Source organism: Aquila chrysaetos, chromosome 13 (genome assembly GCF_900496995.4).
Source record: "Aquila chrysaetos chrysaetos chromosome 13, bAquChr1.4, whole genome shotgun sequence".
Classification (NCBI taxonomy): domain Eukaryota; kingdom Metazoa; phylum Chordata; class Aves; order Accipitriformes; family Accipitridae; genus Aquila; species Aquila chrysaetos.
This window is the reverse complement of record NC_044016.1, coordinates 18,045,924-18,071,905: the sequence shown is the minus strand read 5'-3', so window position 1 is coordinate 18,071,905 and position 25,982 is coordinate 18,045,924. Positions and strand designations below refer to the sequence as shown.

Here is a 25,982-nt window from a genome sequence, read left to right as displayed (position 1 = left end):
AAGGGATATATCATGAACTGCAGTCATCAAGAAATAATAAAAATTATAAGCCTTTTTAATGGAAATAGCCACATAGAGATAGGCTACAAGTAGATTTCATTGTAGAGCTGAAGGTATGGTGCCGGGTGAATAACTGATTAAGCTTTCTTTCTGCCTTTCCAGAGTATCAAAAGATAAAATTTGTACACAAATCAATAATTTCTTTTCGGGTCAGAACTATGGAGTCTCACCTTGATAAGATCCTCTGTTTCAGTTTGAGCTTTTTGTAAACCTCTTCATAGAATCAAAAAATAGCTGAGGTTGGAAAAAGCCTTGAGAGATCATCTAGTCCAAGCCCCCCTGCCTGGGCAGGGTCAGATAGAGCAGGCTGTCTAGTACCTTGTCCAGTCGGGTTTTGAGTATCTCCAAGGATGGAGACTCGACAACCTCTCTGTGCAACCTGTTCACTTGTATTTATTAGTTTTGGTGTTACACAAAATATGAATAGGTTGTATATTTTAGGGGACATGGTTTTTTTCCAGTTTCATTCATTTATGCAAGGCAGTCTTAACATAGTTGCTTCAAAGTACAGAAATATTTTCTGTCCTTTCATTGTAGAAAATGTTGCATACCAAAGCGGTTTTTCCACAGAAGAGGTAAAAAAGGGCTAATGGGTTTTTTTGTCCTTGCCGAAGAATGGAAATTATGCATATAATTTGTTTGTGAAATGTCTGCAACTTCCAGAACAAAAGTAGCCATACCATCTGTAACTGCTTCGAGTTCAGATACTGATACATAATTTTATTTGAATCTACTATATTTTATCTTCACATAGTTGTAAAATGCAGACATCTTTGCCAGTTCTAAGGATCTTAACGTTAACTGTACAATCCATGTAATCTAAAATCCTGCTGCAGCTAGTTTGTTGTCGTATGTGTATGTGATATACGGAAATACAGATTAATTTTGCTTATACTCAAAGCTGACCAAAAGCCACATGACTGTGTTAACATGCCCTGAACTAGTATCAAGAAGACCTGTTGAGGACCTAAGTAGTTTTGCATCAGAACTTCCTCATGTCCTATCAACATGGAGTACAGGGGGAGTCCTCATCTGCCCTTAACATAGATCCATTCTAGGTCAACCAGATGTAGGCATGCAACATTGATAGAAAACATTGCTTTGTAACACAGAAAACCTTCCTGAATAAAACTTACTGTGCATGGAAGACTGGTCTAAGCCAATGAGAGCAGTTAAACTGAGAGATAACATTGCTACTGTGCTACTGACACAGTTATCTTCATTGTATTAACATTTTAATTTGTTAACTGTTTCTTGGTATACAGCCAACTTGTAGTAATAGCTTCTGCCAGGCATGTTGAAGAGACTTGTGTATGGATGGCATTTTTGTTAAAGGGATAAGTCAAGGTAACTCTAGTGAAGAGACAGTCAAGGTGAGGTAAAAGCACAAGGTTGAGGCAACAGAAGAGAACCTATTTTCTCTGTCACTGTCAATATTATATCCACTATTTGAATAATGGAGCAGAGTAGTTTCCATAGTTGGTGTTAATTTGGCATATACACTTTGATGACTGCTTTTTGAGTCAGATAGTGTGCAGGGTTATACTTACCTGATCCCTGTATGTTTCATATTAGTTTTAATTTTTTGAATTAAAACTTTTCAAGTTCTCAAATGCAATAGTATAATTTTAAGGAAGAATAGAATGATAATTTGGGCCTATCTATGCCTGGTAGTAGCCCTGTTATTGGTTTTCTGGTAGGTCCATATATGGGCTCTTATTTGACATTCAGGTTTGCTTTTGCTGTTTGACCTGGTTTTCTTCCAAAGTGTGATACGATCTTTGCATCACAAAGTTTCCACGTGCATATGTACTTCTGGTATTGGTATGGAAGGGGGAGTGCTTGTTTTTCTATTTCTGTAAACAATTTTGGTCTCCATTCTTTTCTAATTCAACAGAATTTAGCTTCTTGGAATCCTTCAAACCCTGAATGCCTCCTGCTTGTTGTGAAAGAGCTTGTGCAGCAGTATCACCAGTTTCAGTGCAGCCGATTACGTGAGAGCTCTCGTCTCATGTTTGAATATCAGACTTTACTTGAAGAGCCCCAGTACGGAGAAAACATGGAAATCTATGCTGGCAAAAAAAACAACTGGGTAAGCTATTAAGAATGTTTCTGCTAAAATGCTTTTCGTGATCCTTTCATTTTAATAAATACAGCTTTTGCCTTGGAAAATCTGGGTTGTTTCTGTGGAGCTCTATGCATTGTTTCCAATGGAGAAAGCTTCTATTTGACTCCAGCTCACTTTCTACACTCCCTGTTTTGTACATTGCTGTCATTTCACTACCTTAGTTGAACCAGATTTCCAGGTGAGTACCTGCTTTTCAATCTGATGTTAGTTCATCTGACATAGATGAAAACTTTGAAAACTGTTGAAAAGTCTGTGCAGTATTTACAGGGCGCAGTAAAATCTTTTGTGGAAGTTTGAGTTAGCTGTGAAGATTTGAGAGGCAGAATAACAGTGTTGGCATGACACCCTGCCCGGGCAAATCAGCCTGCTTAGGGATAGGATTTATTAGGGTGTGGTTCCACATTACAACTGAGTTGATTTAATTGGTAGCTGCAGCTGCCTATATCTCTCTGGCACTTGTCTAAGCTGAGATGAGTTGTTTCAGGAACCTAAACTGGAGAGGGGGAAAAATAAAACCGACTAATTTTTTGTGGAAGGACTGGAGGAGGTGAGATGGGCTAGAGCAGTGACTTTGTAGGGCCATGTCTTCATATGACAATCAGACATTAAACTGGCTTACCTGTTTCCTGAAGTTGTATCCTTTGCCTGGGAAATGTGCCGTGCTGTGTAGAAACTCTCTATGTGTACAATCTCAGCCTTCTAAAATGAGGCTGTTGGCAATGTAGACATTTTGGTTAGTGTGTGATTTGATCTTTATTTTTTTTTAACTGAACTCTGCCACAAAGTAAGCTTTGCAAAAATATTTTTTTTCCACTAGTAGTATATTTATCATGGGAAATTTGGAGTAAGATATATGAGGAATTATCTAATTGTGTTTATGCTGAAGCTGTCCCCCTCTTGCTTTCAGCAGTAGCATCCTCTTAAGCTATACTGGCCTTCAGAAGCAGTATCTTCTGAAATAGATGCAGTCTGAAAATCGATGAAGATTCAGCATTTCTGTTATCAGGGCCTAGAATTCAGCTTTATGTCACTTTAATCATCCTTAAGTTACAGGTGACACAAGGATGTTTACAACTCACAGTACTTAAATTCATCTGTTTTTCTTTTCTTAGAAAAGTCATCTAGGCTTTTTTATTTTAAGCTAAGTAAATCATTCTTTATCAGAGAATTTCAGATCTCTTTTTATAGATTAGAATATTTCATTGAAATTAATTTGTTCTTAAATGTTATTCTCTATAACTTGCATCACAACTTGCCACATCTGTAAATATCATCAGACTGGTTTAGTGAAACGCAGAAGGCTTTCTGAACCATACTGAGATTTTATCATAATTTTTGGCATCTCCCAAAATTCTACTCAAGATTGTAGAAAATGAGGGTGTTTTTCCCCCTTTTTTTTTTTTTTCCATAGGAAAGCCATATCTACTCAAACCTTTTGAATTTTTCCTCAGTCTTTGGTGACTAAATAAAGAACTTTTTTTTGCATTTGAAATGCTGTCTTAGTTAAAAATATTCCAATAAAATAAATCTTAAATACATTTAGAGGCAAATCCTTTTAATCATTGCAGAGCTGTTTGAGGTTTCTGTAGCATGTGCTTTGTTATCAAAGTTTACATTCTGTTATCGAGAAGATGCTGAGAGTCTTGTTTGGAGATCCTATGAACCTGGTTTCTACATGACAAAGCTTGTTTGAGTGTCCTAAAACTCAAAACTATGAAATTAACTTGTGTAGTTCTCCTCCCTGTCCTTTACAACTGTTTTTTTTAGGCTTGGTGATCAGCACAATAGGAGTGTTTATCTGAAAAGCAAGAGGTAAAACCACATGTTATGTCCTCTGCCTAGAAGTCATTGAAATTCGTGTTGTTGCTGTCTCTCAGGAATCGATAGTAGCTCAGCAGACTTCTGAAATAATCATCTGTTAATGAACGTTGCACAGTGTTAAGAAAGCAATCATTTTAAGTGCATGAGTTAAAAAACTTTGAAGAGGAAAATGGAACAGAAATTTGCTTTTATACCTTTGTTTCAGTATCTCCTATTTCCTGAAGTGATCTCCAAGATATATGACAAATAGACAAACTGTTATCTAGCTTAGTAGTTTCATGTTGGCAGAGTACCAGCTGATACAGATACCCATTAACTGTCTAATCTCTCAGTGCTGTGGCCAGAAATTCATCTGACTTGACCTGATGCCTGTGACCAGCTGGTTGGGGTTACGTAGGTGGGCACCATGGACAGGGACTGTTCCCTGCCTGTCCAGAACACTCTTAGAAGTAATACTTTCCAAAATAATCTTGATTGAATGACACGGAAGATCTAGATTGCAAATCCTTATTTACTTCCACATCTTGGAGTAGCTGATGTTTTGATCAGAGGCCATTTACCTGTTCAGTGGCTATCCCAGTTCATCAGACTTTGTATTTTACCAGAAATAATTTTCTGGACTTCATGGCAAATGTTGTATGGCATTTTTTGGAAGTTAAGTCTGGACAAGAAGCACTGTCTATAATATCCATTTCACTCTAAATAAAAAGCAAGTGCCTTGACTGTCATCAGAGTAGTCTTCGTGTTACACATGCACAAGAAGTCGGTGATTTTTCTGCATACATAAGTAATACAGCATCAGAAAGTTGGCATCTATCCTCACAAGTAGTGTCATCATGTCATGGTTTAACCCCAGCCAGCAACTAAGCACCACGCAGCCGGTCACTCACTTCCCCCCCACCCAGTGGGATGGGGGAGAAAATCGGGAAAAGAAGCAAAACTTGTGGGTTGAGATAAGAATGGTTTAATAGAACAGAAAAGAAGAAACTAATAATGATAATGATAACACTAATAAAATGACAACAGTAATAATAAAAGGATTGGAATGTACAAATGATGCGCAGTGCAATTGCTCACCACCCACCCATTGACACCCAGCTAGTCCCTGAGCGGCGATCCCCCCCCCCCCCCCCCCCCAGTTTCTATACTAGATATGGCGTCACATGGTATGGAATACCCCGTTGGCCAGTTTGGGTCAGCTGCCCTGGCTGTGTCCTGTGCCAACCTCTTGTGCCCCTCCAGCTGGGCATGAGAAGCTGAAAAATCCTTGACATTAGTCTAAACACTACTAGCAGCAACTGAAAACATCAGTGTTATCAACATTCTTCACATACTGAACTCAAAACATAGCACCGTACCAGCTACTAGGAAGACAGTTAACTCTATCCCGGCTGAAACCAGGACACATCAGGAAAGGTTTCGGAGTCTGGCTTTAATTTAATATATGCTCACTTTTTGTTGTGTAGTGTTTCTATGTGCAATTTCTTTGCCTCTATTTTGTGACTACCAGGGACAAATTTTAAGGGCAGTTCTGAGCTAGTTGACAGTAGGGTGGATTACAACCTAACGTCGCTTAAACCCTTTTGACAAATTATATAAGTGGCAAGGTACCATTGGAAAGATTTTTTTTGTTGTATTCAAGATCTTGTTTTTTCTCGTTTAGTGACTGGAAGGTAGAATGAGTTATCTCTAGTTCATGCCTAATACATAGACAAAGAAATAAATTGGCACTGATATTAGCATTGCTTATTGTACATCTGCCTAATACAGCATCTTTGCCTATATGTGCTTAGTTGCTTGGGGTGAAACCTTTGCTTAATTTAGGCATAAAATGGTTGAAGGAATCCAATTCTGTAGAATTTTTTCCTTCTCAGTTTTATGTCATGTCAGTACCTCAGAAAATAATGTGCGTAGCAAACAATCACTTATATTCCTCAGCTGCCCTGTTTAGCAGCTTAACATTCATTTTGGAAAGCCAATTTCCATTGGCTTTGACCTCCAGTTTCCTTCAGTATTTTATTCAGCCTATTCCTTTCTGAATCCATATGCATAGCAATCGATGTGGTCCATCGTTACGGAGGCTTGTGGTCTGGTGGTATATGGCCAGTGACAACCTTCATGTTTTCTCTTATGCTGAGCTCAAAGCAATTCATGGTTTAGCACAGCTAATCAAGCGGGGAGGCAAAGGTACTGACTATTTTGCAAAGGCATATGGCAAATTTTCAGTATCAGTACAGGTGACTTTGAATGCTTTCCTCTTGAAGAGCTGTAGCCTTTGGCAAGCTGTCCTCATAGCTATGTGGAGTTCTTGTGATAACATCTACTACATGTAGTAAAGCTGTGGCTCAAAATGTATCCTTCTGATATCTGCGTAGGTTATAAGCCCTTGAATTTTGAGAGGTTTGAACACTGGCACAGGTTGCCCAGAGATTGTGGGATCTTGATCCTTAGAGATACTCAGATGCCATCTGGACATGGTCCCAGGCAACCTTCACTGTCAATGACTCTCTGCATCTCTTCCATGGGTCACTGCTGCATTTCATAGAAAGGATGCTTCCATTATTTCAGATGTATTACAGACTTTTCCTTGCCACAAGGTATAGCTGTATACACAATAAAGATGATCTTGTTTAAATCTAGTATAGTATTTACATTCACCCTTTTAATGAGAATTGCAATACGCACATTCACCATAGATGCATATACATTTTGTTAAAATTTGTGTATTGTACACTTCTTGTTTAAAGTATTTTTCTTCTTGCTTTGTCTGGCTATGCAAAACATTTAAAAGGAAAATTAATTACAGATAATTATGTTCACGAAATAGTGAAGTAGTATGCGTGTGTTACTGTGGGAGGGCGAATACTGCATATTCATACAGCTTTGATTTTTCCCCTTGCTTGTTAAAATGAAGTACTGTTTTTTTAAAAATTGTATGTCATCATGTAACTAAATAGCGTATGTATGCAAAAACAGGGCAGTGTTAAAACTGAAAAAAGTTTTGCTACCTTTTCTCAAGATATCCTAGTTTTTTCTACCTAACTGCATAAAATTAATGTTTAATGCTTTTTGTACTGCTAATTCAACATGACAAATATAGCTGCTCTATGGCTACTTTATTGAATTAAAAAATAGAGATGACAAAATTAATATGGAGGAAATCAGGCAGGCATTTGTTTTTCAAAAAGAGCGAGCTTCATTGCTTCATAACCAGGTGGACAAAGTCTGGTTTTAAGGAAGTGTATGAAACAGAAAGGAAATCCTTTCCATTTCCTTTGCATACACTTTATGCATAAAAAAGAGCAACATGTAGGGGACACTTGGCAAGTTTTCAGTAAACTTGTCTAGGTGTTGAGTCACGTAATTCTGAAAACAAATTATATAAAACCTTCTACTTCAGTTCCTTCCTCTGATTATTCGGAGGACACTTTAGATACATTCTCACCTTACTCAATGCAAATTCTTTTAGGTATACCTGCAATATTTGTGAAGATGCCTCTATTTTATCTATACACTCTTAGAAATTTGTCAGGTTTTTAGCTTTGCTTTCAGACCATTTGCAGATCTTGCCAGACCTTTTTCCAGAAATCAGTACAGCCAAGATACATCTATATTTAGGGCCTGACAAACTATAGTCTGATTTTTGTCATGCACATTGTTGTATTCTGACTACTTTTTGCTGTTGACTTATTGGCAATGATGTTTTATGGTTTTTAAGGTGTTTTCTCATATAACATCTGTGAAATCTGTAAATTATTTTTTTTTCTCTTCAGTAATTCCATTGAGAAATGTTGGTTTAAATCCCAACCCTTCTGTTTGGTATGAGCTCTTACACATTTTTCTGGTTAGTATTTCATCCTCAATGTTCAATTTATGGTTCTGGTTTAGACACCAGGTCTCATTAGTGTTACCTTTTTTCCACAGACTGGAGAATTCTCAGCTCGCTTCCTCTTGAAGTTGCCTGTAGATTTCAGCAATATTCCTACATACCTTCTCAAGGTAAAATGAATGTCTAAGTTGACAGTATTTGTGAGAGAGTATGAATTATTGAAATGTTCTTAGTAACTATTTTGACTTTCCTGCTCTCCTCCTCTCCAAGAGTTTGAAAGTCCACCATTTCTAAACCTGATTGGATTATGTTTTGGAAAGGTGATGTTAGAGATACTGTTGTTTTGTGTGTTGCGTTACCAGGTAGTAGATATACACCTATCACTCTAAAGGACCTTGCAGGATTTGGGTTGTTGTGGAAGATGGCATGCAATGCAGAAGTTCTGGTTTTTTAGACAATACAGTAAGTAGCAAACTCTTGACCATAGCCAAGGTATTATCTTGGGGATAAATTTAAATATTTCCAGATAAACTCTTTTGTATGAGTCTATGGAATTTCATGCTATGTAAATGTTGGTTTTTTTAATGAACAGTCCAAATGTACTAGTAATCTTGATAGTAGAAGCAGAAAAGCAAACTAAATACACCATTTCTTAACAGGGAGTGAAAGCAAATACTAATGATGCAAACTGAAGGTTTTGATGATTACTTTGCTTCATTGTTTACAACAAACACTAATTTGACCAGATACTTTAGAAAGTAGGACTATAGAGTATTGGTATGAGTTGCGAAAAAGTATTTATTTCTTTGCTAAGAGGAAAAAAGAAAAAAAAGCAAAAAACAAAACTTGTGACAAACTACCAACATGGAATAATTTGAAATGAGTGGTTTTCACAGCAGGAGGACAGTCACTCTTTCAAGCACTTACTGTGGAAGCCCATCATAAGGTCAATGTTACTATATTCAGAGAATGCAGTGAGAGATCTGGGTTCTCTCTGTGTATCATTACTGGCAGAATGAAGTGCTAGAATTTCTACTGCAGACAAGGTCTGAGTCAGCTGATGTTACCAGCACCCATCTTTCCTTTAAACTGCATGTCTGCCTCATTACTCAGCTCTTTACTTTTAAATATTTGGAAAGAACATCTACTTAATGTTTAGCAACTAATGTGTTGAGATGAAAATGTTAGTGTAGATCCCATTACCTCCTCTTTATCTTATTGTTAGAACTGTCTTCAACTATTGTTAGATCACAACTGCAAGTGTGAATCTTCAGTGTTTCTCCAAATAAGATGTCTCAAGCTAAGAACCATGAAAATAAAGGCAGGCACAACTATAACCTTACTGAAATTTTTGGTTGTAGTCTGAGATCGGTATCCTATGATCTCTTTACCTTCTGCAGACTGTTTGCTGTTTGAGTAGTGAGCTGCTCCTAACTTTCTCAAAAGCATCCAGATATTTTCAGTTTGTTCCCGTGTTCATGGTAGCAGCCCTTCTCCCAGCTGTTGTCTTTCATCAGGGTCTTCTCTTCTCACTTGATGGGAATGTTTCTAGTCAGATGGGAGAGGGTTGGCCAAGGCCTTTTCAGGAAGGATGGCGTTGAGAAGCAGGATGCAGCAACAGCACACCTGGACTGCAGAATAGCTGTGATTTTGCTTCTAAAAGACTCTGTGGGAAAAAAGGAGACTGAGTACGTCTAACGTGAACTACGCTGCCTGCTCCTGCCAGAACTCCAAGTGCTGTATTTTCCAGGAAAAATTTTAAATTGGTCAAGAATTTTAGGACAAGTGCATGCCCAGTATGTTCAGTAGCTTCAGTCACAGGGTTGTCTTAAACCTCTGTTCAGCCTCTGGGGAAACTGCATGACTTGGAGGTTGGAAAGTGGTGTATGACTTATGTAAGTAGGAACCCTGTGATAGATTCTACTTTCATTTCTAGAGAGTAACGTTTTGATGCATGACAGCATACTCCTCCTTACTATAATTCCCTGTCATGTTGACTAAACATCTGCTGCCTTCTCTAAATGAGGTTGGTATACTGTGGATAAATCATCAGTGCTCCATAACTGCTTCCTGGAGCATTGTTCACCCTGAGTACTGAATGGTTCATTAGTCTGAAGGAAAACATATATTTACTTTGTATGCATATATAGACTGTGTGTTGTAAAGAGACAAGCACAGAAGGTAGCAGAATCAAAGTTTCCCAGTCCACCTTTATTTTGGCATTTCTAAAATCTTAATGTCTTAGCTTTGGGGTTTTAAAATTATTGTGGTTTTATATGTAATAGCCTGGATTTTTACAACAGCAGCCCTTCTTGATGGGCAATGTACTGATGAAATCCTTAGCTTTCTTATGCAGACTTCTGCTATGCAAATTGACAGGTTAACTGTCTGTGGTGGGCAGGTGATACGTAGTCTGGATGAGTAGCCACAGGAGAAGAAATACTGTTTTATTCCAGTAGTGTTTGTTGATGGCAGAAGAATGGTTTGACTCAGGCTCCAGCGTGGATTATGACAGAGTATGCTTTGCAGCAGGCATGGATCTTTTACCCCTGCTGCCTTAGCTCCTTGTATTCTGACATGGTCAGCTATATGAATGTCATCTCATATGACAACAACATAAAGGCAGGTAGAATTGGAACTACTGTGTTGTGGTTGAAATAATTATGCTCTGACTACTCCAGATTGATAAAGCTATTTTTAAAAAATCAGATTTTTTTTAAGCTATGTCTGTCTTATTTCTTTTTTTTTTTTTAATGAGACTTTTGACATAAATAGATCTTTGATTTGTTGCAATAAAATAGTTTATTTTCCATCGTGTCTGCCAGGTATGTTGGCTTCAATGCTACCTGCTGGATTGTGGTACGTGATAGAGCATATATTGATGCAGTGGAAATAATTCTTAATATATTACCTTGAAAGGTGGAAGAGCAGTCAGTAATTGAAGGCTGTTAGTGTATTAACAGCTTAATGTTTAACTGTAGAATTTAATGTGTTTGAATTGTGTTCTAGTCTGTAACCAGCCTTATAATGTGCAGTAGCTTCTCTGTAATGATTTGCAAAGTTCAAACCTGTGTTATACTTTCTCTGCCATCTTCTTTTTTGATGTTTAATTAATACTGCTTGTATTAAATATTTCACCAGATTTTAAAGACCATTATTTTTGCCTCATCAATCACTCCTCGTACCCTAATGTCTTGTAATGCTCTTCTGAAATTCTTATTGATGCCAGTAGGTAATCACACTACAAGTGTGACTGTAAGGCTTTGTCTAGTAAGCCAATGTTCAGGTTTGAGGATGTAAGCTGTGAAAACAGTCTGTAGTGCTACAAAATCTTCGGAGTTGTTGAGAATACACTCCAGAATCATAAGAACTTACTCTGTCAGCTTTGTACTGATGGTGGTGAGAGTATTCTCCCTTAGCTATAAAGAATGAAAATTTGAAGGTGTAGCATAGGTTGGGTTGTTATGGACTGGAGAGGCGGATTTACCAGGTTATTTTAAAGGTATTCACTACACTAAATTTAAAACTCGGTTCAAGTGTGTGTGTGTTTTAAGGAAAATAGCTGAGTATATGAAGAAGAGCAAGAATGATTAAAAGAGCAATGCAGACTACACTATCTCTTCATTTGAATTCTAAAATTCTAGTAAGAGTTCCTCAGTTATTATCTAGTTGGAAACATTATACCCCTTGTAGTGGCTGCAGCAGATAAATCTTTTTTCATAAGTTTTCTTGGCATATTCCTTCACATTTGAAAGAAAAAGTATCATTCTTTATTATCCAAGCTAAAGAACTGTTCAAAAAGAAATGTTGGTTTACACTGAAAAAGCACATTTAGGAAAAGATACCCTTACGTTATTTTTTCCTTTACAAAGTTATACTTTAATACAAAGGTTTTGAATTGAACATGGACCTTCGTATCCATTTTTACATTGTTTTCTTATGTAAATCCATTTGACATAAAGGAGTATTTTAAGTGTTGAAACAACTGCAGAATCAAGCTGGTGGCTCAAACTACTACAAGGTTCGTTACTGATAAGTCTTTCATTAAGGTTCTCTTATTTGACAAGAATGTGGCTTTGGCTCAGGAAAATACATCTGTATCTGTTTATTATTATACTTTCCCTTTTTCACAGTTGGATTTTTAATCAGCACATTCATTTTGGCTTAAATTCTTTCTGTTGGTTGCAACATTTTTAGTTTTCGCCACAGTATTTTATAAATGGAAGTATTCACTGTACATACTGGTTCTGAGAGTCAGTCTCTAGTTCACATTTGTGCCTCTTTACAGACACCATGTATGCCACTAATAATGAAGGTAATAGACTTAGCATCTCAAATACCTCATCCAAATTTTGTTTCGTTCTTTGTAGTTTTGGTCAGCTATGGGTACATGTGTTATAATAATTCATTAAATATCTCCATCTCAGTAATTTACAAATTGTGCTGGATTATGTGACTGTAGTATGATTGCACAGTATGAGTGAACTCTAGAGTATGTTGCAGGTGATGCTGATGAAAACAAGACATTTAGATATTTTTCTTTTATTTCAATTTTTTTTGTTGAGGTTTTGGCTAAGTAAAAATGTACTCTGATTACCACCACCTTCTTGTATGTAATTTTTAAAGTATTCATTTTCTGTTCATATGTACCTGCTTGTTGTGACCTGGTGAATAACTAGTGTCTGGACCAGTTTAGCTATGATGCTGTGACCAGCAGCCTTCCAATAATTTCTTACTATTAAAGTGTAAAGAAAATATGCAAGGCAGACCTAACTTCTTTTTGTAGAAGATTAAAAAAAAAAATAATAAATTTATTTTTTTTTAAATCTTTACACCTGTTTTTTCTGAAGAGCTTTTTTTTGATGACCATTGTACTTAGTGCATATCTTTCAGAACTTAAACAAGTAACAGACATTGTCTAGACACATTGCCAGGGGCCAAACAGTTGTGTGTAAGACTGTCAATGGACAAGGTTTATCCTCAAGTTCAAACTGAAAGATAACAACATATTTGTGTTTTTCTTTACTGTGATTTCATCATTTGGATGTCTGTTAAAAGATGTCAGTGCAACTTTTGTTTATGACGTAGACCGAATTCCAAGTACTGTGAAAAGACTGCAATACTTGTGTATGTTTGAGTAATCAACTATAGTAGAGAACAAACAAAAGTTAAGTATAATATGCAGGGTCAAATGAGATTTTTTTCCAGGCCAGTTTCTCTATTATTGTGATTTAGCAGTTTGATTTATTTGACAGCATTTAAGGTTTGTATTAAATAGCTGCAAATACCAGAACACAAATACACTTGTATAAAAAGTAGTGCTTCTGCTGTTTAACTCAAAAATTTGAGCTAAATATTCTGAAAAAGTATAATATTTTCTTTTGCTTTCAAACTTCATTTGATTTTGTTGGTAGCTCACTAACTAAAACTTGATGTGTAGTGTCTTAAGGTCACAAAGTCAATGGCAAGAAGGAATTAGAGTCCAGATCTGACTTGATCTTTTTACACTAGACTGTTTTACACTATGTTGGGCAGCTATGTCTCAAAAACGCATAGAGCATTATGCAGTATATACTATTTGACTATTTTCCCCATAATGTATATGTGTCTCCTGTGTTGGGTAGAGTGATGGACCTGTGCATCATATGAAGCTTATCATGTCTATGGTGGCAGCTGTCATTTTACCTCTTACAAAAAGGAAAATTGGTGGTTTATAAGACTTGTAGGTAATCCTGAAATAATATGTAGTTTTCATAATTCACAATATTTTGACCGTGCTTTCCATAGAGATCTTTTAAGCTAATACATGAATTGCTTTTAACCTTATACTACTGAAGACTTTGTGACAGAGGCATGAACTTAACTTCCTGAATTGTATTCCATAAAGTATTCCTTATCTTGAGATGTGTATAAGCATTTGGAGCAAACAGTTTAAATATTAGAAGTAGATATCAGTATGATATTCATTAGACTGCTTATTATACCAGCATTCAATTAGTTAAACAGAATATCAAATCGTCAAAGATTGTCTAGGTTTCTTCTGTTAATAGTTTAAAGGCAAACTTTATAATGTGCAATTATAATGAGGCATTGAGATTTTAGATTAGAAGTGGGTCTGTGCAAGTTAGTACTGGCAACATTCAAAACAGAATAGTTTGTAGCAGCTGAAGCCAGTAAATTGTACGACCTAGAGGCCATGAAAATAAATATAACCTGTGTATGTGAAAGAGATGTCATTGATACTTGTCTCTAAGAATCTTTCATTTAGCCTGTGCCCAGAAATGTGCAGTTTACTTTTGCTGTCTACTTTTTTCATCAGAAAGTACTAAATGAAGTACCATTGAGGAGGTGTTCCTTTTCTTCAATATGCTGGCCAGAGTAGCAGCCTGTTGCCAGAAGCATGCGAACTCCAAGCAGGGGAGCTTGCATAATGAGTGATGCCAAAAATGAAAAAATAAGGTGTTCATGTCGTGAAATGTTTCTGGCAGTTCAGGAAGTTGTGGAGTCAGAAAAATAGTGACTCTTTTTATGATAAAATATTTTTAAGTGTCTGTTTTTTCATAAGAGCTTAAAAACCCTAAGATCAGTCAGCTGTAAAGGTTTGGGGGTTTTGTTTTGGCTTTTTATTTAGCAGGATGTTTCAGTTGTCACCGTAGGTAAAATTGTAAGATCTTACTTATTCCACTGAATAGAAGCATTGTGCTTCTTAGCTAGTCTTACTGCTGCAGTCTAATTATTAATCTTAAGTTTTGCAGGATAGGTTATCCCTTTACTGATTCTGGCATTGGAGAGTTAAGAGTAAACTGTTACTGTTCTAATTCAGGTAAGCTCCAGAAATACTTACAGAAACTATGATTTAATTAGTCATTCTTTCATGATTTTATTTTAATATCTTCTGTCCACAAACCAAGGGAAGCAAAGCCCTATAAAAGTAGACTTTATAATGAGAATGTTATATTTGAATTTTATAAACTGATCAGTTCCCTTCATTCTCACTAAATTTTATTATCTTTTCCACAACAACATGATTTGTTTGTAGTAACTAGTCACTAAAACCACATAGTGTCAGGAGCACGTTAAGCTCCATATGCTGAAAGCCAAAAGTGATTTTTTTTTTTTTAAATCAGCTTTTTCTGTAATTTATTGGAAGATTTTGTTAATAAGATCTGTCAACTGGAACAGCTCATTCTGCACAGCTGATGATTTTTATAGGTTGTGATCTTAATATGAATCATAATCTCCAATCAACTATATTTCTCATGACAGTTATCTTATATTTAAACACTTTATTTTTATAATATATTAGTAAAGGAAAGGACTGCCATATCTATTGATAAATTAAATCTTACGATAATCATCTCAATTTTTGTGAATTTTTCTCTAATTTGATAGAACTACTAATTTGCTATTCTGAGATGAATAGAAATAGGGGTTTTTTTCATTAATTTTCTAAAAAAAATTGAAGAAAACAAGTTAAAAATAATAGCTTCTGAAATTTAAAAGCCTTTTTTGCATCTGGTGGGAAAGTTCATAGACATGTTGCGTGACTTGGTTCAGATTTACTGCCTTGTTAGGGCTTGTAATTTGTACTATTGCTTTACATTTGCATTCTATGTATTGCATAGGAAGAATGGAATTCAATAGCCATAAAAATAATTGCAGATTATTACATAATGATGGTGCTTGTTTTATCTGTTATGGTCCACCCATAGTATGTATAACAAGCAATGTACAGAGGTCTTAAACTGGGAAGAGGATATTGGATTTTTTTTTAAAACTTTTTCTTTAGTTCCCTATTGCTGTTTCTTCTTGAAAAGAAAAATATTTGAGAAGTTGTTGAGCATAGAATATAAGCATAGCAATAATCTGTAAAATTCATTAACCAGCAAATCTGCATTTGCAAATGTAGAAGTACATAAAGCATGATGGTAGAATGTTAAGAAGGGTATTTCAGTGTGGAGCTGACAGCTTCTTTCTACTATTAGGTTTCTTCCTTAGGCTTCAGGTCAGGGCTTAAGTCCTACAGGAGCTCATATTTTGAGGTTTTAAAGTCAATTTTGTATACAAAAGTGCCACTTACAGTGATTGAGTTGGTTTAGTGTTTGGGGGTTTTTTGTTCGGGCTTTCAGATTACTAGATTATGTCTTATCTTCTTGAGAAAGAATAGTACTAACATGAATGTATGTCTGTATGATGATTTCATATGATTCTTAGTCTTTCATGTTTCAGATTCTGTGATTTGCAGTGGTAACTTCTTTCTGTTACATACAGAAAATCTTTTGATAGCTGTCAGTCTAAAACGTGGGGGGTTTTGTTTGGTTTTTTTAACACCTATCTGAAAAATAACTGTGTAGCAGAGTGTATTACACTGCTCACTTTTATTTGGTTTCATAGGTTTAAAGGCTTAAGCCAAAAATTTTTAAAAAAAAAAAAAAAGGGAAAAAATTTAAAGCTTTACTGTTTGAATCAGTTACTCTCAGCACTAAACATTCTGAGGTTGGATGTTCATCACATTTATTTTTGTCTAATCGATACTGACAATGTCATTGATCATAATATCATGAAACAAACAAACAAACAAACTAGGATGTTCTGCTGGGTTTTTTTCCATGTTACCAAAGAAATGCACAGCGTTTTCTCCAGTAATTGCTAATGAATAATGTGCCATGTTTCTATCAAGCTTTGCATTTCTACAGTAACTTCTATTTAGGAAAGTAGTTGCTTGTTTACATAAGGTTTATTTTGGTATTTTCTGTTTTAGAAAGAGACTTTAGATGGAGAAGGCTAAAGGAAAGACTGCCTTGTCCAGCAGCATCTCAGTGAGACAGTGAAAGAAAGATAAATAAAACTTAGACCTGTTGACTCTCTATTTCTGTTTTAATGATTTCAGTGTTCGTGCTAGAACTTGTATGTCTTTTATGTGCTGGGACCTGTAATCATTGCAAACAGCACGTCCATGGGAGAGATGGGGCAGTGGGGAGGAGCGGTAATTTGGCTTCATTGGAAGCAATTAGGTGCACTCCTTAGGTCTTAACAGGTTACCAGTAATTTGGGCAAAAAGATGTCCACGAGTTAAATGTTGGTTTTCAATTACATGATGAACTGTCTGGAGTGCACGTACAATATTTAAGTATACCCACATAATATAGATAGGAAGTTCTGCTGCTGAATGAAAATAGTGAAATAGAGTTAAACTAATAATGCTGCTCCAACTCTTGCCACTCTTTGTCATTTTAATGATTTGCTTAGTGGAGTTAGCTTTAGTAATAAACTACTGAAATATGTCCTTTTTTTACTATATCTAAACATGTTTATGTATTTGGAGATAGCAGACATTCTGTGTTTTACTGTAACATCTTTTCTGGTCTAGAAAAATGTTAGACAAACGTGACTGACATCTTGACTAAAACTGATGACTGACTGATGGTATGTAAATAATCAGCTACTCATTTGCAAGAACCCTGAGGACAATGTGTTGGTTAACAAAGAATAAACATGCTCGTTCCAAATTATTATTTTCATTGTTTAGCATTTATAGTGTGTGTCCTAGATAAAATCATTAATTCTATCTCATTTCACCTAGACTCATGACTTTTTGTAAGTAATAAATCTTATTTAATTTTCATTGTACTATTGTTAAGTGATTAGCTCTTGAAACATAGATCAAATTACACACAGGCTACCATTTTGACGTACATATAGGTATTGTCTCTTTTTGTCTACATAGACTAAATGAAAATAGTAACTGAGCATCTCAAGTTCTTATTTATTATATTGTTCACAGTAGTCGTGACATATGGAAAAAACCCTCTATTTTTTAGACAGGACTTGAAGCATGGAGGAATTAGGTATATACAAATTTGCAGTGGAATCCTGAGCTGTGACTAGACAGCTTGCCCAAGGCTTTAATCAGCTTGGTGTTCTTCCTCTCCCCATCTCGTTCTATAACCTTCACAATTCATCACAATTACAACGAGCAGTCATTCAGGACCAGTGCATTTTGGCATTTTTCTTGAAGGAAAGACAAGCTACTTCTGTCAGCAGGGAAAGCTGTATGACGTCAGAGTTCTTGGAGATTTTTCTTATAGGCCATTTTTCCACTGATACAAATTTTTATGTTGTCCTTCGTTAAAATTTTTTACTGTTCTTGAGTTTCTTAAATACTTGTTGATTTTAGTTATCATGGACACCTCTTAACATTTGGGCAATAACTACAAGATGGTATATTGACTCATATAAGTCACTTTTTCCATTGGAAAATTGTATGCTGCTTTTTTTGCCCTCCACCAAACTATAAACAACAACAATAAAACTCCTCCTAGCATAATGGTCCAAGCAATAAAAAACATTTGGTTTCTATTTCTGACAGGAATGAGATGGTCCCTGCATGCCCCTGACTTCAGTGGCAATAAACTTATTACAAGTACATAATATTTCTCAGGATCAGGCTTTTGTTAATATGTTTTTGTCCTGGTTTCAGCTGTGATAGAGTTAACTGTCTTCCTAGTAGCTGGTACAGTGCTATGTTTTGAGTTCAGTATGTGAAGAATGTTGATAACACTGATGTTTTCAGTTGTTGCTAAGTAGTGTTTAGACTAATGTCAAGGATTTTTCAGCTTCTCGTGCCCAGCTGGAGGGGCACAAGAAGTTGGCACAGGAAACAGCCAGGGTACCTGACCCAAACTGGCCAATGGGGTATTCCATACCATGTGACGTCACATCTAGTATAGGAACTGGGGGGAGTGGGGGCGGGGAATCGCCGCTCGGGGACTAACTGGGTGTCAATGGGTGGGTGGTGAGCAATTACACTGTGCATTATTTGTACATTCCAAATCCTTTCATTATTGCTGTTGTCATTTTATTAGTGTTATCATTATCATTGTTAGTTTCTTCTTTTCTGTTCTATTAAACTGTTCTTATCTCAACGCACGAGTTTTGCTTCTTTTCCCGATTTTCTCCCCCATCCCACTGTGGGGGGGGGGGGGGCAGTAAGTGAGCGGCTGCGTGGTGCTTAGTTGCTGGCTGGGGTTAAACCACGACAGTTTTAGAGCTCAATGAAATGAAGTGTACCTCTGATGATGCTTAGAACTTCTATGATACCTTCCTTCCCAAAGTTCACAGACCCCAGCTGTTTTCTGTGTGAAAGAAAATCACTGCAACTGTTTCACTGATTTAAAAAAAATAAATTGAAAAGCAAATGACAGAGCAAGGAGTAGAGTACATGAAATCTGGCTTGCTGACTGTCTGATAGTCCTCTCTGGGTGAGACATATCTAAACTAAGATACAATTTTAATTTTATATTCTTTTTACTGTGTTCCACCTTTGTTTACAAATGGAACGCTTAGATTTATAGGTAGAATATAGTTCTTTGTGTATCCATTTTGTTTTATGCATTTAATGTATTTTGACAGTGTATGTAAAATGCCATTAAAATGGCAGCAAATTCTAGGCTTTGTTTTGTCTAATTAACCTTGACTGCACAAGAACTACTGAAGAGAAGAGCCGTTTATCTTACATTAAATATTCATTTTAACATGGCAACTCAGGCTGGTTTTGCAAGTTTTAATTTATTTTTTTTTTTAATTTAAAATCAGAAACCGTTGTTGAGACTTTATTTCAAGACGTGGAAATTAATAGATGGATACTGGGTAATAAAAAAGACTTATTTAGAGCAAACAGTGTATTTGGAATAAAGGCTAGCGACCAGGATTTATGCAACTTGTTTGTAGAAATAAAGGACTGTGTTGCTAATAATATGACACTTTAGAACTGCATGCTTTATGAGCTCACCTAAAACAAAAGAAATGTTGGAACGAAATTACTAGAGGGATTCCTCTGGTTGCAATAGCAAATGTTTCATGAGAAGCTGTGCAACTGTATTTGTAATAGACAAGACGGGTATTCTACGATTGTGTTCTTGCAGCATCGGTTTTATTGTATGGCAGTAACTTAATAACTAAAATTTTTGTTGTTGTTGTTATGTTTTGTTTACCACGTTGCTAGTTCCTTCTTGAAAAGATGTGTAACCAAACTGCAGCCCAGTTTACCGGCCTTCCAGCAATGATAGTATCAGATTTAGGAGACTATACCTGTTAAAGCAACTTGGAGGCATATATTATCTCTCTGACTCATGTGAGGCAGCATAGCAGTATGCAGAATTATTTTTCCTTGGCTGCTTTATTTATAAATTTTGTGAATATAACTGGATAAATTTATCCCTCCTAAGAAAATGATTTAGAAAGCTTTATGCCAGTGATACCAAAATGTTATCACTGTTATCAAAAGTTAAGTAACTGTGTATGAATAAACAATATATTAATATAATGCTTCAATACTAAATAATAAAGAAGGAATAGCACTAAAAAGGTAATTTAATAGAAAAGAACTGAGAATCATTAGAAGCCTAGTAAGAACAGAAGATCCATATAAGATTGAAAAAATTGCAGTCTGTTAGGTTTGGAGGGATGCATTCCCTCCAAATTGTAATAGTGATATGTATAAATAGGATGTAAAAAAAAAAATTTTTTTTTAACTTTGCCATGCAGTTCAGAAAGACAAAAGGTGAGTGTGTGCTTAGTAGGACAACTCTTATGGAGCAAGGTGATACATGTGCAGTTTCTGGCGCACAGAGATGTAGGTTTTAAGATTTTAAGTAAAACAACCAGATTTGTGAGCAGTAGAAACAGTGAAGTTTCATTTTGTACAGGTTTTAATCTCTTGTCTCCTTGAATCTCTATGCTGTGCTATTATGGTTCTCCTATGTGTCCAATGTAGCAAGTGAGAAGACGGGGAAGTGTTTTCACTGGTTGGCCCCCCAGTTGCTACCATTCACCAGCAAGCTGAATTTATCTGTCGCAATATGTGCTGGGGTAATCATTTGTCTGTCTCTTCTACCTGACTGCTGATCTTCATATAGTTTCTATGAACATAATTATCTTTGAGACTAAAAAGTGGTCAGGGAAAGGAGGGAAGAGGCCGGGGAGGCAACTGAAAGTGTGCTCACATATGCACTGAATCTGAAACCAAATTAAAAGGGGGAAAAATCATTACAATGTATGTACATAGAATGAAAAACTTGCTGACATTGAAAAGTTTTTCATCATCCAAAAGGTTTTAGAACAATTTTGCTCGAGTGGGATGAACACCCAAGTAGAATATTTACACTTGGTTAGACTGAGACATTTGGTTGAATTTGTTTGTAAACTCCTTCCTGCAACCTAACCCTCTATCAGTGTTGTTTAAATCAGTTTGGGAATGCCCATCTAAGGGATTAATACAGTTTAAAAATAAATCTTTAGTCAAGTGATCGGTGCAAGAACATTTGTGGTAGGTCAAGGTGCAGCTGGTTTTCTCTGTTCTCCACTGACTTATTCATCACTGTTACTGTGAAGGAAATATCTCCCTTCACATGAGCTAAGAGAATTAATAGTTCAATATGAAGACAGCTTAACTGCTCATTTAATATGCAAAAGCTATTTGGGGATTGGACAGAAAAAGCAAGAGCCTGAATTTGTAGAGAAAGATGAATAATCTCTGGATTACCATATTAAGGCAATTTTGGAAGGTACTATCAATTAAGATATTTACAGCTATACAGAACACATTAGAGTGTGCTTTTTGAATCGTAGAGAAAAAGTGGAAACAAGTCTTATCTGTTCATCTTTGTGTTCTAATTTTGGATTCTTTGAAAAATACAATGAAAAAGATTCTTATTGAGATTAATATTTTGGAAGCTTATTGTGTGTAAACTTTCAAAAATAGTAGTTTGGAACTTTCACAGCATTGTCTCCAGATACTTACTAGTTTCTTCTGTGCATGAATGCATTCAGATCCTTGCAAAACTATTACATGGAGAACAAAGTATTTGAAAATGCTTGTTTAATTATTTCTAAGTAAGCAATTAGTTTGGGACTATTTAATTTTTTTATGCAGCCATTTATTGCAAACCAGCTTCTAACATGCTGAAAGCTAGACAAATATACCGCAAAGCATTTATTAATGCTGATCGAGAAAGGAATACTCCAAAATTGACAAAAATACCTTGACAGTGTCCTGTTAAGTAACCATCTGCAAATATATTAATTCCATTGTTTTAATGGACTCCTTTCTTGATTAATCAATGACCTTATTTGCTTAAGCATATCTGTCAGGACATGTCTTCCTAACAAATCTATTCAGCCTGGAGCATGTAAAGCATCATCCTCATCTTCAAACTGTGTTAAGTCAAGAAAATGTTGTGGTAATGTGGGCATCGCTTGGGCAAGAACATTAAGAACCTTGGTCAGGATCTTTTTAACCATAAAAGGATGTGTGTTAAGCTTTCTTATTTGGTGTAAGTTGGAAGGGAGTGAAAAAAAATACAAAGGAATTTTTATTACAGAGAAGCATTTCCCTCCAAATAGTACATGAAGGAATACCATGTCTGAAAAAAGATTTTGTTGGCAGAGGAAGAAGTAGTCTGAACTACATATTGTTGCTGATAAATGTTTTAGCTGTAGGTGAATAATGTATTAAAATTCAAACTTGTCTAACAGCAGAAAAATAAAAAGTTAATTTTTAGACACCTACTTATTTTTCATCTATTTGTGTAAATCTTTCTCTGGGTACTAGGCCTGACTTTTTTTTCTTCCCCACCGTACCTAGAGACTGTTGCTAATTGCAGGCGTTTAGAAGCTTACCTGTAAAATGAAGAAAAAGTAAATGAACTTGGCATTGTGTGTTCCCAGGATTTTGCATATGAAGAGAAGAGGTTTTCAGAGCAGTTCCATCCTGGTGGTGTACAAACATAATTGTTAGCAAAATGCTTATTTATTGCTCTTCAATATGTTTTGTATTTCTTTTGAGAATGATGAGGCATTCCTGGGCATTGATATTATTTATGGTGGGAAAATGATACATTTTATTTTAAGATCGTGAAATCATAAAAGAAGTTCCAAAGTGAATAGCCACCTTTATGCTCTTCAATTTGCATTCCATTTTTAAGTCTGTATTTCCTTTTTAAATTTAGCAGTATTAACAAAATTCTTAATTCCGAGCTCACCTTTAGTGACCAAAACTGTTGAGCATAATAAGAGGAAAGTATGTTCCCTTTTGTTTCCATGGGTGATGCACGGATTGGTATATTATGCCTAAGCATGCAACACATGTCATTAACTGTAAAGACTTTGAATGTTTCTGAGAGTCTGTTTTAAAAAAAAACAAAACAAAACAAAAAAAACCACCAAAAAACCCAAAGCATACTAATATTTCTATAGCCTCTGTTGCAGAGTGAGTGTCACAGTCTTCTCTTTCCATATCTCATGGTGATGAAACTACATCTCAATGTGAAGGACCAAGAAGCACAAATTTTGTATTGTTTTGATTTCCACAGAGGTTCTTAAAGAGATTCAATGTGGTGCTGAGAGGACAAGTCACATAATCTCTTGGGTTTTCATACATAAAATGGGGGCAGAAAAATAATTGTAAAACTTTAATGATGTACTGTTTCACATTGATACAATGTTTTGTTTCTTTATTGTAGTCTTAAATTTCTTTCTATAATAAATCCTTGGTTGTACAGCAATTTCAGTGGTTTGGAAGCATTTACATGCTGAAAAGGCAGGTAGACAACTTTTCAGTAAGTCTGTGTGTGCCTAATATGTGCTTGTAATTTCAGAGCAGTAAAGGGATTCCTAAGAGTGCTTGTCTGTCTTCTGCAAAGGACTGGCGGAATGAGAGTGAAGTTTACTTATTTCTGCTCTATTTTTCCTACAGTGTGTTTTGTAGAAAGTTAGATATGTTACAAATATGAGATATAAAATGTAGATTTCAGTCAATAAAATAACACCTACAAAGCAATATATTTACAGAGAAGTACACAGTATGGAATGTATATTGCCATATAACTTTTTGGAATGATGATATGGCTTCACTGAATCTTCCTCCTCAGTTTTTCTTACACAAATACTGAAAAGAATAGTACAGTTAATCAGAGTAACTGATTATTCAGTAATGAGAATCAAGGCACTTGCATTTGTAAACAAGGAATCCCTGATATACTCAACTGTCATAAAAAGTAGTTGATTTCTAGTTTTAAACCGATGTTTTGTCTGGAGTGAAGAGCACATGTGTACATTATGGTTGGTGGGTTTTCTTCCCTGTTTTGCAAAGAAGAAGTATTCATTACACTTCATGTTGTGGGAAAGGACTAGCTAGTGGATTCATTTCCCTGTGTTTGTGTTAGAAAGAAGAGGTTTACGATCCTGGAAAGTGATCAAGCCAAGTACTATGACTGCTGTTATGAAACCAGTTGCATGCAATTTTTTAAAAACAAGTATTTCAGATGCCTTTCTAGAAAGGCTGGTCTAATGGCCCAGTTGGTAGAGCTTGGGCCACTCAAGAGACAACTGAGTTGTTTTATTCCATGAGGTGTATTCTGCCCTCGTTCAAGTCAACAGGAACATGATCAGAGAACTATATTCATAAACATAGATTTTTCAAACCATCTGAAATACGAAGGGTAATTATATGGCATTACATATAAAGGCTTCTTTGTGTTATATGCTTGTTCTATGTTTCAGAGGGACAAATATATACAAGAATTGTGGGTGTGTCAAAGCACCAAAACTGGTTCAGACAGGTAGAAGCATTTCAAGTGGTGTCTTTTGCACCATTAATAGTTTTGAGTTTGTCTCAATATTTCTGCATCAATATTATGAATACTGTTTTCAGGGATTTATTACTCTTATAAAAGCATCAGGCTGCAATTTGGTTCATCAGACAAATTACTCTTTCATTCTTTTTCTATTAAAATAATTTTATGCTGTCAGTGATAGCTGTCTGATACTGGAAATGCTTCTGCAACTTGAAATTCTTTTCTTGTTCATGAAGCAGTTGGTGGTAGTTAAAAGAATTAAGATTAATAGGTTTCCTTTCTGCTGCATTGATGGAGAACTTTGCAATTGAGATCTAAAACTTTAGAAATACAGGCTTAAGCCCTGTAACATCGCTGATAAGATGTATTAATCTCCACGCTTTAAAATTGGGAAACTGGTTTATGAGGTTTTGCTGGAGTCATGTAGTGACAGAACAGAAATAGATTCTGGTAGTTGCGATTTTTAAGCCATGGAATATCAAATACAATAATTATTTTATCGGCTAATTTAGTTGTGGCTGTCAACCTAAATTTAGTATGATATTTATTAATAGGTGAGTACAAGTTGTTCTGTGTGCTAATCTTTGTCTATTTGAGTATTTGTTTATCATGGTTGAACTTTACGCAATTTAAGGAGCTGTCATTCAGTAGATTTTTTAAATCTTTAAGTTATATCCTTTTGATACAGCTATGTTGGAGAGAGAGAGGAAATGAGCAATTTTATTAATTTCAACCAAACTGAAAAGTCTTGAAATAATTGTTTTAAACATTAAGTTTTGCTTTAGTCATAGGATATCTTTTAAATACTGTTGTAATCCATTTTAAGTATAGTTTGAATTGTTACCAGCAGCTTAAAATGTCTGTGTATGAATTTAGGTTTACAAGTGTTTTGCATGATAAGTACTTTGCAAATGCTTCTGTGCTGATTTATTTAAAAAATTATTTAATGTCAGTTCAATATGTCAAAATGAAGCAGAAGACAGTGGAAATGATATTATACTCTATCCATGTGAGCCATGGCATGCATCAAATTCACTTAACATTAAAATTAAGTAGACTTTCAGTGGTGAGACTGAAGTGTCATTCTCTTCTTGCCTTCATTGGCAAGTAAGCATTCAGGCCTTTAGATGTAAATGGCAACTCAAGCTGTTGTGGTGTCAGGTTGATCAAACCAAACCTGAATTTAGGAATGGCTTCAGTTCTTTCTGTCTTCCTCTTACCTTCCTTCCTACCCTATGCATGATCCAGCACTCTTATGAAAGAAACTTATTTATGAAATTTTGTTACGATATCAACTATCCAATACACAGGCATTGGTATTGCCTGTGCTGAGTTGCCTGTTACCAGTGTCTGGATTGCTGATAGCTTCAGTATCAGCTCTGGCAAGATTGCAAAACCTGTCATGATTACTTCTGCATTAGCCAAGTTTTCTCAACACAGAGCTCAACCCTTAGCACCAGAGGTCTGACTGATTAGTGCCACAGTATTTCTTGCTCTTCTGAAGACAATG

At 35.7% G+C, this 25,982-nt stretch overlaps 1 protein-coding gene across 2 annotated transcripts in view; it reads left to right on the top strand.

Moving 5' to 3' along the window:
- BABAM2 (BRISC and BRCA1 A complex member 2) overlaps nt 1-25,982 on the top strand; it is a 184,097-nt gene that overhangs the window by 59,603 nt on the left and 98,512 nt on the right. For both annotated transcript variants that reach the window (XM_030035410.2, XM_030035409.2), the window contains exons 5-6: nt 1,958-2,152; nt 7,934-8,008. In XM_030035410.2, the coding sequence (XP_029891270.1) occupies nt 1,958-2,152; nt 7,934-8,008 (270 nt within the window). The remainder of the gene's footprint in view (nt 1-1,957; nt 2,153-7,933; nt 8,009-25,982) is intronic.